We start from the raw sequence: 13,732 nt of genomic DNA, 5'->3' as shown, positions 1-13,732 counted from the left end.
GAAAAGTGCATTCTTCCAGCCCCAACCATTACAGGTCTGCTCTCCATTTATCCCAGTCCCCTCCTACTCCCTCTGCAGATACCAAATTTTCAGAAAGCAGATTGGGACGGAGGTGATCTACCGTGGAAGATCCCCTTTACACACAAGAGGGGCTGTTGGTAGGGCATTCTCTGCGAGAGTCGCTCTGTTCTGGAACTCACCCCTTTCCTTTAATCTGCCAGCCAACAGATTTATTAGCCTTCTAGACATGCTGAAAAACCCATTGTTTTTCTCTCTTCTCTCAGATTGCTGAGAAGGAACCGGGAGGGCTGAAGTGAATGGATTTATGGGCAGTCTGGGTTTAAGTTGTTATTGTTAATATATGGGACAGCCATCTAGACCATCAGATGGGTGCCTATGATTTACAAATGTAAGGTAAGAACTGAATACACAGGGATATTGGGAGCATGAACTGGTTCGTTAGAAGGAAGATTTTTCTCATATTCAGCCTAACCCTTCTCTTTCTGAATTTTGTCCCATTACTCTTAATTATACCTGCCATTACTACCTTGAAGAACTTCGCTCAGTCCTAAGCAGTGTAGTTGTTGTAGCATGTCAGTCCCATGATATTAGAGAGACGGAAGGTGGCCCAATAAAAGATATTACCTCACCCACCTTGTTTCTCTCAGTCCTCATTGTTTAAAAGGTTGCCTTCCCTCCAGTAACAAAATGGTTTAGATGAAATTTCAGCTGATTCCTTTTCTTATACACATTTCCCATAGCCATTTCATCTGAAAAAAATCTGGCTACTTTGGAACTCAGCTCACCTGAAAAATGTAAAACCCCTGCCAGCTTAACTCTGTTTGACTTCTTCCATTGGTTGTGGCTGTCAGGACATGTGGAGATATATTTACACCCTCCCCAAAGAAATGTTAAATACATCAAGGCAGCCACTGAAGCTATTATATCTATCAGAAAGGAAGCCCACTGTTTTTATGGTGCCTGGATTTTTGGCCATCAAATTCAGTGTTGCCATCGCTCATGGTTTTATTGTGATTCTCATGCTACCTGATGTTCTTAAAGCTCTTGGATTCATGTGATTACAAGATAATTTCAGCTTTTATTTAGAAAGAAGGTAAGTTTCTAGCTCCCATGGCTGAGGAGAACAACGTTAAAACCTGAACCCTAAAGGCTTTAACACCAGATGGCAAATCTCTCTCCCACCCCCGCACACCACCTTTTTTTTTCAAAATCTTAATGATTTTTAAGCCAACATCATAATTTTTTTTTAGAGCCTGGCTCATGGTTTTTGAACATTTGGTGCTAGTAATGCTACAAGCTTCACTTCCACTTAAAGGTTTTCTTGCTCCAGTGTTGCAGAATGTTGAATACAAAATTTCACTAGGGTCAAATAGCACCTCTCTGCAGAGACCCAGCAAACCTAAGTGCCTGCCTTACAACAGTCTCTGTAGAATAATAGTTTTCTTTGCAGAAGGTTTAGTAGAATGCAATATGTTGTTTAAGTTTTAGGTATCCTCTGTATACAGTGATCACACTTCCAAACTTCACACGTGCTAAGCCATTTATTTTATGGCTTCGTTTGCAAAAGAGAGGGCGATAGATATATTCTGTAACAATGTGTATGTACTTGCTGTGCCCATGCATTTGCCAGCAAAAATCATTAAATGCCTGTGCAAAACGGATAATTTGTGCGTGGACACAAATACTTACAAGCCATTTGCAAATATGGGAGCTTTGCAGCCTTCTTTGAAAATCTGTCACCGTAAGGAGATGCTTTAACTCTTATTCTAGATAATGAACTCAAACACGGCAGTTTATAACAGTTACTCCAGTCAGTGTTTGGGTCTTTTGTTGTTGTACGTTCTGGCATTTTAGAGAAGCGTTCAAAATCTAATAAGAAAGCTCTCTGAAACCGGCTTGTTTGCATTTCATTACATATTCTAAAACGGGGGTCCACGTCTGTGAAAACGGGAGCCCCAGGGTGGGGAGCTAAGTGGCAGACCCATTTTCTCGGACTGCGGTTACCTTTGCTGAACTGAAATGCTGGGCAGGGGGAAAGATCCCACCAGCCAAGACTGGGGAGCGTCCCACGCAGCTCGGGGATCTCACAAGCCAGCTGGGCTGCGCAGTCCCGAGCGCTGGGGAGCAAAGTCACGCCGGAGAGGACAGCTCCCAGCGCGCTCCCCGGCGTCACAGGTGCCTGTGTCTGGAGGCCAGGCTTTAGCAGCAGCAGTGACAGCCGGAGGCAGCAGGAGAGCGCGCCCCGTAGTCCCTGCCGACCGCAGCTCGCTCCCCTCCCAGCTCCGCTTCGCGCCAGCTCCGGCTGCTGCTGCTGTTCTGCTTCCCGGGAGCCGCCTGCGGGAGCGGGCTCGTGGGGCTGTCCCGGGACCGGGGTGGCTCGCGGTGCCTTTGCCTCGGGAGGCACCTTCGCGCCAGCATCCCCCGCCCCGCCAGGCGCAGGCACAGAGTCAAAGCGGGGCCAGGCTGCTCTGCTGGAGGCTGCGGGGCACTGAAGGGAGGAAGCCCCCAGCACCCCTCCGAGAGCAGGGCAGCCGCCCTCTGGGCAATGCAACTCCCGGCGCTGCGAGCCTGGCCCCTCTGGCTTGGGCTGGTGCTGCTGGGCTTGAAGGCAGCGCCCTGCCAGCAAGGTAAGGGGTGGCGTGTGTGTGGGTGCAGCGGGTGCTGGGTGTGTGTGAAGTAAGATATATGGGCGGGGGGGCTTCTGAGCAGCCTTGGAGCTATCCCCGAAGCAGAGACTCCAAAGTTATGGACAGACTGGGACCAGCTTAAAGGGGAGGGGGGGAGACACAAACCCACCCTGAATCCCCCCAGGCCTGTGCCCCTCCACCCCGCTGCTTGTCCCTTGTACCATTAGCTGTTTGCCCAGAGGGGGCCCTAAGCAGGAACATTTGCCCCCCCTCAACACATAAAAACCGAGAGTGGAGGACTCTTGAGCTGAACAGGGCCCTAAGCAATTGCTTAGTCTTCTCCCTCCCTTTGTCCAGAAATTTTAACACCCCCCCCCCACATGACTTCTGCCAATTGTCTTTCTGAAAGCCAGGTTTTGCCAGGAACACCCAGCTTCTGCTTTGTTCAGCAGGTTCAGGGGCGGCAGGTACTTGCTCCTGTTCTTCCTTGGGTGTGTGTGTGTGGGGGGGGGGGGTTATGTCTCCAATGTTGGGAAATGAACTACTCTGCTAGAGCCAGGTGGGCTTATGTCTAATGGGAGAGGATGCTTCTCCTTATCCACTTCAGTGGCTTCAATATCGGAGTCACACTTGGGCTTTGATGAAATTAATGTAGTATATTTAGTGGAGTGTACCTTTGTCTTCACCTTCATATGACTGAATCCATCCAGAAGCACCAAAGTTAGTTCATCTAAATTATTTTAGTTGCATGTATTGTCCTAAAATGGTGACTATTTATGAGGAATAGCCAAATGTTCCTTTCACTTAAAGGGTATTATTAAATAATTTAAGTGTGATAGCCATTAGCTTTCTTTCGTCATGGCAGCATAAGCACTGACTGTTGCAATAAAGCTGACCAAGGTGTTGGGGAAAAATACTGTTTAACTCAAGTAGATTTTCAGACTACAATAATGCCCAAGGCTTTGTTTACACTAGCACTCGTCAGTAAAACTTTGGTCAGAGGTGTGAAAAAAAAACAACACACCTCTGACTGACAAAAGTTTCACCGACAAAAGCGCTGGTGTGGACAGTGCTGTGTCAGCAGGAGATGCTTTCCCTCTAACATAGAGGATGCTGCTTGTGGTTTAATTATGCCGGCAGGAGAGCTTTTTCCTGCCAGTATAGAGCATCTACATGGGAAATCTTACAATGGCATAGCTGCAGCAGTACAGCTGTGCCACTGTAAGGTCTGTAGTGTAGGCAGAGCCTAACTGACCCATTAGCCATGTGTAGACGAGCAGACTCACCCCTGCGGTGCCTCCTGCTGGTGCCTCCTGGGAATTAGCTCAATTCCAGCTCCAGAGCACCCTCTGCAGGCCAGTGATCTGCCTGTCCTCTGGTCCCCATATCCCTCCCTGGACCCAGTGCCCTTTTACATGGGGTGCTGCCCCCTGGCTGTAACCCCTTTCTCTCAGGGTCTCCCCTTCCCAGGGAACCCCCACTCTTTATCCCCACCTTGCTTCAGTATATGGCTACTGCCAGTCATTGTCTAGCTCCATGCCCTGGGGCAGACTGCAGTATCAGCCTACTCATCACTGGCAAGGTTGGGTTTGGACCTGCTGCCTTGTCTTACCCCTGGGCTGCCCTCTGCAATCCCCAGTACCTGTTAGCCCAATGCTAGGCTGTAGCCTGGGGCTTTCCAGGCTAGAGCTCCCCAGCTCCTCTGCCTTGCCCCAGCCTTGCTTCACCCAGGTACCTTGGGTCTAGCTCCCTGCAGCCAGGCCTATCTCACTCTACAGTCAGAGGAAGCCTCTATCTGCCCCTGGCTTCTCTGCCTTTATAGGGCCAGTTGTGTGTTTGGGGTGTGGCCCCAGCTGCAGGCTGCAGCCACTTCCCCCAATCAGCCCAACCTAAAAGCTGCTTTCTCCAGCCACAGCCCCTCCTAGGGCTGTTTTTACCCCTTCAGGGCAGGAGCCCACCCTAATACACCATGGTTTCTTCAGGCACATATATACATTAAGAGCCTGATCCAATGCGACTTGATTCTAATATAAAGCCTCTCATTAACTTCAGCAGGGTTTCAGACCCTTAGTAAAAATGCTATTTTACCAGTCTCCAGCGGGAGCCATGCACTCCAAATCATGAAGACTCCAGTCAGTAATGTCCCCCCTCTTCTCCTTTGTTTCCACTTAATGTATATTCGCTTTCAAGTCTGGTAGTTGTATATAACCAGGGCCGGCTCCAGACCCCAGCGCGCCAAGCGCGCGCTTGGGGCGGCATTTTGCCGGCAGGGCGGCAGGCGGCTCGGGCAGACCTTCTGCAGTCATGCCTGCAGGAGGTCCACCGGAGCCGCGGGACCAGTGGACCTCCCGCAGGCATGACTGCGGAGGGTTCGCTGGTCCCGCGGCTCGGGTGGACCTCCCGCAGGCATGCCAGCAGATGCTCCACCGGAGCTGCGGGACCAGCGGAACCTCTGCAGGCACGTCTGCAAGAGGTCTCCCGGAGCCGCCGGACCAGCGACCGCCAGAGCGCGCCCCGCGGCGCGCCGCCCTGCTTGGGGCGGCGGGATTCCTAGAGCCGCCCCTGTATATAACTAACTTTAGTGGAAGAGGGAATTTTTAATGAAGGAGAAAAATTCTGAAAAATTCTTTTTCAGTACTACTTTGCTGTTACAATCAACATCTAGAAAAGAAATGCACAATTTAAAATTGTTTAACATTCTTAACTTCTCTCCATTCTTTTCTTAAACATGCCCTATTATCTTTAAATATTGCAGCACATATAGTATGTATTGTCACACCCTGACCTGAGACCTCTGCAAAACCAAGAGTTAAGGATTGTTGTGAGTTATAAGATGTCTTAAATATTTGTTATTTTCCCTATAAGTATTCTTTTGGGGAAAATCCACATAAAGAATTGTTAGAATAGTATGTTATATGCTGAACCATTATACTGTATTATGTTAACATGTTTCCACATCTTTAAGTGTCTTATATAAAAGTTTAAGAATGTTAAAAATTTAAGTTATGAACATGATAGGCTGCAAGAGTTCTAACATCTGTAACATTTTAATTCATAATTAAAACTATTGCAGTAGCTATTTTTGTATATCTCACTTCTAGTTTGTTGAAAGAGTAATTTTATGGAAATATGTATTATTTCATCTCCATTGCCTAACAGGGCTGCTATGGATAAAGGCTCTGTAACAGTTCTATTTATATATCACAGCTATTAGGATAGTCAATGGGACTACTTGTTCTTAAAGTGAAGCACAGTTGTAAGCACTTTCCTGGATCAGTGCCAGAGTAGGGTGACCAGATCACCCAGGTCAAATATCAGGACGCGGGGGGGGGCGGGGGCAGAGGGGGAAAAATGGCGGCAGAGCAAAAAAAAAAAATCCCCCACCCCCGATTCCTCCTCCCTCCGCAAGCGCTGGAGGGAGGCCCGGGAGACTCAGGGGAGCACGGGGCCGGGGTGAGTGTGAGTCCAGCCTGGCCCCGAGCAGGCAGGACTCGGGCGCAGTATCTGGAGGGAGAGTACGGGGTGGCCTGCGGGGCCAGGCAGCGGCTGTTCTCCCCACCTGGGCAGCAGGACTCGGAAGCAGCCGCTGCTGCAGCTCCCACTGCCGCGGGGGGAGGAAGCGGCCGCTGGCCAAGCTCGGCAGCTGCGGCTCTGGCGCCCACGAACCCCCCGAGCCCGGGCCTGCTGCGGGGACCCAGCGCGCACGCTGCGCATACCCAGCCCCTGGCCACTCGCGTCTGGGCTGGCTGCCCAGCTGGTGCAATCCTGCGGGCGGCCTCGGAGTGGGGGCAGCAGGCCCCAGCCCCCCGCATCCCGCTCGGGTCCTGCAGGGGAACGAACGGGACTGGGCTGCCGATGCCTCCGCCACGGGATTGCACCAGCTGGGCAGCCAGCCCAGACACGACTGGCCAGGGGCTAGGCGCAGCGTGTGCGCTGCCCCGCAGCAGGCCCGGGCTCGGGGGGTTTGGGCCCGGGCACCAAAGCCGCAGCCGCCGAGCGCCACGTGCTTAGCCACTTCCTCCCCCCGCAGCAGTGGGAGCTGCAGCAGCGGCTGCTCCCGAGTTCCCTGCCCAGGTGGGGAGAACAGCCGCCACCTAGCCCCACGGGCCGCCCCCCTACTCTCCCTCCAGGTACCGAGTCCTGCCTGCTCGGGGCCAGGCCAGACTCACACTCACCCCGGCCCCACACTCTACTGAGTCTCCTGGGCATGGCATGCTTGGAAAGAGGCGGGGATTTTGGGAGGGAGACAATGGGGCAGTGAGGGGGCGGGGATGGGGGCGAGGATTTGGGGAAGGATCCAATGGGGGAAGGAGGGGGCGGAGTCAGGGCAGGGGAGGGCGCGAGCCCTTTGGGCTCCGGAGCCTTTGCTTGTTTGTCCAGTGTCCCGACCTAACATTGGTCGGGATGCGGGACAAACAAGCAAATATCGGGACAGTCCCAATAAAATCGGGACCTCTGGTCACCCTAGTGCCAGAGTGCTCAGCACCTTGCAGGATTGAGTCCATAATGAGTAAGCCTTGGCACAGGAAGTGTGGCAATCCTGAAGAAAATGTTAGAATAAATATTAAAACTGAGAAACAATGAGAATCAATACTGAAACGGAATCTTCCTTGAAGCTCAGAGCCTTCTCTTAAATAGTGGTGTGGATGCATGGGAAAGTGTGCAGGTGTTTGGGGAAATGCGCATTGAATATGAAAGAGAAACTCAAATTCCAGCAAATATTTGCATATTTTCCCATGAGTCTCACTGTACTGTTTTTCATCAGAAAATATGTGCTATAGAAGCTAGACAAAATAGGAGAGTTTGAGTTTCTAGTGCTCAGTCAAGTGGCTGGTGGTGTCCCATTTTCTAGTTGGGAAATATGGTCACCCTACCTTCTAGTGACTGTTCCACATAGAGAATACAGCCTACTATTGTTATCAGTTGATTTGCTAGTTCCAGTGGCTGAGGTCTGTGCTGTGTCTCTAAAGGTTCCAATCCTGCTCATGACGCATGGTGGAATTTCTGTTTTTTCAGTTTTCTGAAATTAGGAAATTATATACACAAGGCCTTAATCCCTGTGTTAAAAGAATGTTAATGTTGCAAAGTCAAACACTCAAAGACAGAAAATGCCAGAAGTGAAGTTGCCCATGCAATTACTGCTATTGTTTCTATGGAGCTCATTGATATAGAAAATTCCATGAGACAATGAATAAGTTTATATTCAGTGCAGGGTTTGGATGACATGAAGTAAATAAGGTTTGAACCCACACATTGAATAATGAGGATAAAAAACAGCCAACTACTGAATAAATATCCATTCAATGAGCACCATCCATCCTGTGTACTGAATTAGACAGGGGTCCTGTGGAATAAAAAAAGGATGTGATTATATAATTAAGAGGGGTACCATAATGCGTGAGCAGAAGGGGGCAGAATTAAGGTTGTATGGGCTGAGTGCTTTTGAAAATCTCACCATTAGTTTAAAAGTCTTTAGGGTGAAACCAACTCCTAGGCAAAGGTTCAGCGCTAGGCTATGCATGACTGTGTAAGCCATATGTAGAAGTCTTAAGTGGATCTTTAGTAGCTGTCCAGAAAAAAAAATTCCCACTGAAAATTTTGACTTTTCATTGAAAAAATGGAAAACTTTGAGCCAAAGCCCCCAAATTTTCCAGCTTTCGGCCAATTTTTTTCAATAAAAACTCAACATTTTCATCAGAAAGCACTTTTCACTAACACATTTGTTTAATTGAAAAAAGCCAATTTTCCATTAAAAGTGTTATTGAAATATTTCAAGCAGCCCTAGTTTTTAAAGCATAAGCCTTATGTCAGCCTGTTACAAAGGTGAATTTCAGGCATAGTGAATACAGAAGACAGTTGTTCACAATGTGCAATTTAAAAACAAAAAATTGATTCCTAGAGTATCCAGTTATACAACACAAACATTGCACACACAAAGAACAGCTAGTTAATATCCCTGATCATGACAGTCATTTGCAGCTGTATTGTGGAGTGGGCAAAAGCAAGGAAAAATGCAACCAGATGTTATAACATGCAACATAATATTTCAAAACGAGAGATACGGAAAAGTTAGCATATTTCCAAAGACAGCAAAAAGTTGTAGATGTGAATAGCTGGGTCACATTAAAAAAACATATGCATAATGTTGTGAACTAAGTTAAAATCTCCATTGTTATCTGATCTTTATTTTAGGATTAATGATCCTATGACCTTTTGATCGGAAAAAGTTTATAATTACTCTGACACTATGCCAAGAGGTAGAAATGATATGCATAATCAATATGATATACACATATCAGATTAAGATTTCAGTAAAATGAAAAGTTTGTCTGATATGTAATTTGACTCAAACATTATACTTAGTCATGGAGAAGATAATTAGTACTATTTGTTAGAGAAGAGATTCAGTTACAGAAAGGGAACCACTGAAGGCACTGCCACATTGTGTAGGTAGAAGAAAACATAAAAGATAGAAGACAGAATGAAAATTCTGATAATGGTTCATGAGCTACTTACACTGAAGCCTGGTTAGGGAACATTTGAATAATATATATGACTGACCTTTGATTCTCATAAGGGTTTCCCTCAAATTCCTATGAAGGATAAATTCTCAGTAAGGTCATCTTGTATGGACATGACTAGCCTACAGGCTATTGCAAGCAGTGCAAAAAAAAAAAAAAAAAACCACAGTAGTGACATAGTCCATCACATCCACTTCCATCTGCACTTAGATGATGGAAGATAAAGCTATTGTTATCTGCTTGAGTTGCCTAAAGGCATAACAGATTAAATCACCAGGCTTTGGAAGACTGTAGGATCCTTATATTCTGCTTGAAAGAGATGAGATCTTTTGTTTCACTGGGACATATTCTGCATTAGAAAGAGAGGATTGTGTGATTTGGGAAGCTTACTCACAAGTACATTTATCAAAACAGTGATATGAAAAACTTGTATTACCAATGCCAGAGTGAATTAAATGGATACATTATTTTATCCTATATATCTCACATAGAATATATATATATATCAATATGAGCTAATTGCATCATACAGCTTGCAAATAAAGATTCAACAGATAAAGATACACAAACTGAAGAAACAGTTGTGGTTCACACTGCTAGTATTCAAATGTTGGATCAGCTCCACTCCATTTGCTTGGTTTATAGTTCTGCTTGACTTATGGTTCTAGTATGGTGAGTGTTAAGATTAAATGTATGAATCCATATAATAAGAAACACCTTAACAATTGGCACCAACTGGTGCCCTTTTTAGTAGTTTCACAAAAGGCAGTCTGCACCACTCCTAAAGATGATTCTTTACCTCTTCTGTGGGTAGACAGAGACTGTCTATTGCTGGCAGTATCAATCTGGTATTTTTAATAAGCAATATAGTTTTAATTTTTTTGAAGTTAAGATATTTTCACGATCTAGCTTCCTTTCTTAAGAAAGAGCAGCCATTCACAGATTTATTATATATGGTTTTATCTGTAGAAATTCCATCAACAAGAACCTTCTTACCTTTAATAGATCAGCAAAGACGTCCCAATGTCTCAAGATCAGAAGCTCAAAGCTTTTATTGTTTTATTTCCTAGAAAAGTTTCCACCTTTTTAAAAGCTTTGGTTAAAATTTCCTTCACATTTAGCTTGTGGAGTGCCTTTCATTGGTTTTAGTAACTGCAGTTTTAAGACTCTGAGGCTAGAACATCACTTAGGCGTGCAAAAATATATCCATGCCTGTGCATGCACAGTTATATTTACACTTGCTACAATTCAGTGTGTGAGTCAGATAGCCTTTTGTGTATGTAATTAAATGCCTACCCATTTCTACACCCAGTTGTGGTAATTGCCTGCATATATATGGTGTTCTTGTGCAATTTTTACATGTAGATCTCCAGTTCCCTTTGGAGTAATTTTGCTCATCATATACGGGTTTCTGGCTGTTGTATGTCAGTTTCAGTTGACCACACTGTGAAATGATAGATTGTGTGCCTGAGACCTTTGGAGAGTCCTTAGTCCTTTTGGAGTAAGATTTTGACTTTCCTATTATATTCTTGACCATCTTCTCCTATTTAAAATTAAAAGGTTTCATATACAACAAATGAATTATGAAGTTAAAACCTTGAGCAAAAGTATTTTTTGCAGTATTTACATAACTCCATAATTCTTTGAGCTAGGCTTAAAGACTAACATAGTTATCAAATCATGTTTGCTGTCTACAAAGGTAAGAAAACAGCCATTATAACACAGATACCATTAATCATGGCAAAGAATTGTGCTAACACATGATTAATTTTGTAGTGAAAACAGACCCTTACTGTATTTGACAACTATAACTTAATTTGGCACTAATGAGACCAGAGTTTTGGGACCTGATCCAAAGCCCATTGAAGATAATTGAAATACTCCCATTGATTTTTATGGGCTATAGATCAGGCCTCACTTCACTTCATTTCTCAACTCCTTTTCCTGTTCACACTGGGTTGGAGTTGCCCACAATTCCTCTTGGAGTTTCAGTCCTTTTCTCTTCAAATATCTCTTGACAGAGTCTTTCCATCTTATTCTTGGCCTTCCACATCCTTTCTTGCTGTTCTCTTCCTCCCATGCTTTCTTTGCTGATTGTTCTTTTCCCATTCTTATCACATGACCACACCACCTAAGACATGCGCTCTTTAGCCTATCTGTCATTGAGAGTTCCAAGTTCATCTTCCCTCTAATTTCTTCCATACCCTCCACTTGCCTGCCATTCTCCTCAGTCTATTATTTTCAGCTACCTGTATCTTCTTTTCTTCCATCTCCATAACATCCACAGTTTCCAAACCATAGAGCAGGCAGAGATAAATACACACAGCATACACTTTTCCTTTCAGTTTGTTATTGGTCCCAGAGTACACTTGTCATGTTTTTTACTTCCATCCATTCACATTGGATTCTTCTTTTCAGTTCTCCAGATCTCTCCCTGATGGCATAAAATGTACTTCCCAAGTACACAGTTCTTTCCTTTGATTCAACTTGTGTCTGGAAACGTCAATCAACAACTCTTCTTCCACCTTCCCTACTTGCATAACTTCAGTTTTCTTTGTGTTTATCTTCAAACTGGAATATGTTTTGTGCTGCCTGTACCATGTAACATATCTCTGTAAAGGTTATGGTCTATTATATCTATTCATCCTATTTGTACACATATATCATGTTGTACTTGAGGTTAAGAATATTGGCTGTATACTTGCTAGATTTCTAAGTAAGCTTTGTGAGGCATTTGGTCAGCTTCTTTAGGAAGGAATTTGCAAGGTTAAATACCCAATCAGGAAGCACTTGGGGAACAATGCATCTTGGGATGCTCCAATCCACATAAGAAGTCTTCCTGGAGACATACAAGATACCATGTGGACAATGGCTTCTGCCTGTAAAGACTGTGAGTCATGCATGGACATGTGACTTGCCCAGGTGACTCCAGAACTCCATCTTGGAGCTGGACTTTGCATAGGAGTGAGGAGGGGGTCTCCAACCACAAGAGAAAGTCTATTTAAACCCCTGGGAGACTCCTCCATTTTGTCTTCAGCTGGCTAAAGAGAGAGGATCTCCACCCCCCAGGACACTTGGAAGAAACTGGAACAAAAGACAGTGACTGCAAGGGGTGTGAGTGATTGCTGTACCCAGGATAAAAGGAGATTAGTCTGTAAAAGGGAGCATTCTGGAACTGATGAGGATCTTATCTGTATTCAGTTTGATTAGACATAGATTTGCATATTTTATTTTATTTTGCTTGGTGACTTACTTTGTTCTGTCTGTTACTACTTGGAACCACTTAAATCCTACTTTCTATATTTAATAAAATCACTTTTTACTTATAAGTTAACTCAGAGTATGTAGTAATACCTGGGGGAGCAAACAACTGTGCATATCTCTCTATCAGTGTTATAGAGGGCGAACAATTTATGAGTTTACCCTGTAAAAGCTTTATACAGGGTAAAACAGATTTATTTGGGTTTAGACCCCATTGGGAGTTGGGCATCTGAGTGTTAAAGACAGGAACACTTCTGTGAGCTGCTTTCAGGTAAACCTGCAGCTTTGGGGTAAGTAATTCAGACTCTGGGTCTTTGTTGGAGTAGATGGGTGTATCTGGCTCAGCAAGACAGGGTGCTGGAGTCCTGAGCTGGCAGGGAAATTAGGGGTAGAAGTAGTCTTTGCACATCAGGTTGCAGCTTCCAAGAGGGTTTCTGTGATCCAACCCGTCACAGTCTCAATCTTGTCACCTCAGAATTTTCTGAAATTCCCTGTATTGTTAGTACCTTAGTTGTTGACCCTCAGTACAGCTTCTCTCCTCTTCATGACACCTCCCTCCCATCCATTTCAATAGTCCAAAGACCTGCTCCCATGGAACCAAATCATATACTTTCTCAACATCAATATATGCTATATAGCAGTTACACTCTTTGTTTATCATTCTTTCAAACATCTCTCTCATTGCAAATATTGCATCTGTCGTACTTCTTCCCTTTCTAAGGCCATATTGCTCCTCTCCTATATTTTCCTCTACCTTGCACCTTAACCTTGCCTCCAGAGCTCTCTCAGTGACTTTCAGAGGCTGACTTAACAGGGTGATGCCCCAATTGATGTTTGTATCTCCTTACTCTTGCAAAGAGGCACAATCAATTCCATTCTCAAGTCATGTGGTATCCTAGCTTGATCCCAGCAAACATATAGTAATCTATGAAGCCATTTTACTCCAATATCTCCAACGGTCTTGATCGTATCAATAGTTATCTTCAGCAGTTGCTTTACCATTCTTCATCTTATTCAGGGCTTCTTCTGGCTCTACAGAAATCAATACCTTTCGAGGCTTCCTCATAATTGTCAGGGTTACATACACTAGCAACTCTCTCTTCTCATTTAACAGCCTTTGAAAATATTCTTTCCATACCACTTTAGGGTTAGTCACCACACTGTTCTCATCCTTCACACATAAAGATTTCTTCATATCTTCATGTTTAATTGTTCCTCTTTTTTTGCCAACCCAAAAACCAATGGATAAGGCCCCGAGTGCAATACAATTTGGCTAGCAATATTGTAGCATTTTCATGTTTT

The 13,732-nt window shown here is 44.9% G+C and overlaps 1 protein-coding gene across 1 annotated transcript in view; it reads left to right on the top strand.

Annotated features, from left to right (window-relative positions):
• The first annotated feature begins 2,552 nt into the window (after window positions 1-2,552).
• The window catches only part of VWDE (von Willebrand factor D and EGF domains), a 59,620-nt gene continuing 48,440 nt past the window's right edge, over window positions 2,553-13,732 (top strand). Inside the window, exon 1 of the mRNA XM_039522953.1 lies at window positions 2,553-2,648. Within this exon, the coding sequence (XP_039378887.1) occupies window positions 2,567-2,648 (82 nt within the window). The 5' untranslated portion in view covers window positions 2,553-2,566. The remainder of the gene's footprint in view (window positions 2,649-13,732) is intronic.

Source organism: Mauremys reevesii, linkage group 2, assembly GCF_016161935.1.
Source record: "Mauremys reevesii isolate NIE-2019 linkage group 2, ASM1616193v1, whole genome shotgun sequence".
Lineage (NCBI taxonomy): Eukaryota > Metazoa > Chordata > Testudines > Geoemydidae > Mauremys > Mauremys reevesii.
Note: the sequence above shows the minus strand (reverse complement) of the source record. Positions and strands in the feature narration are given on the sequence as shown.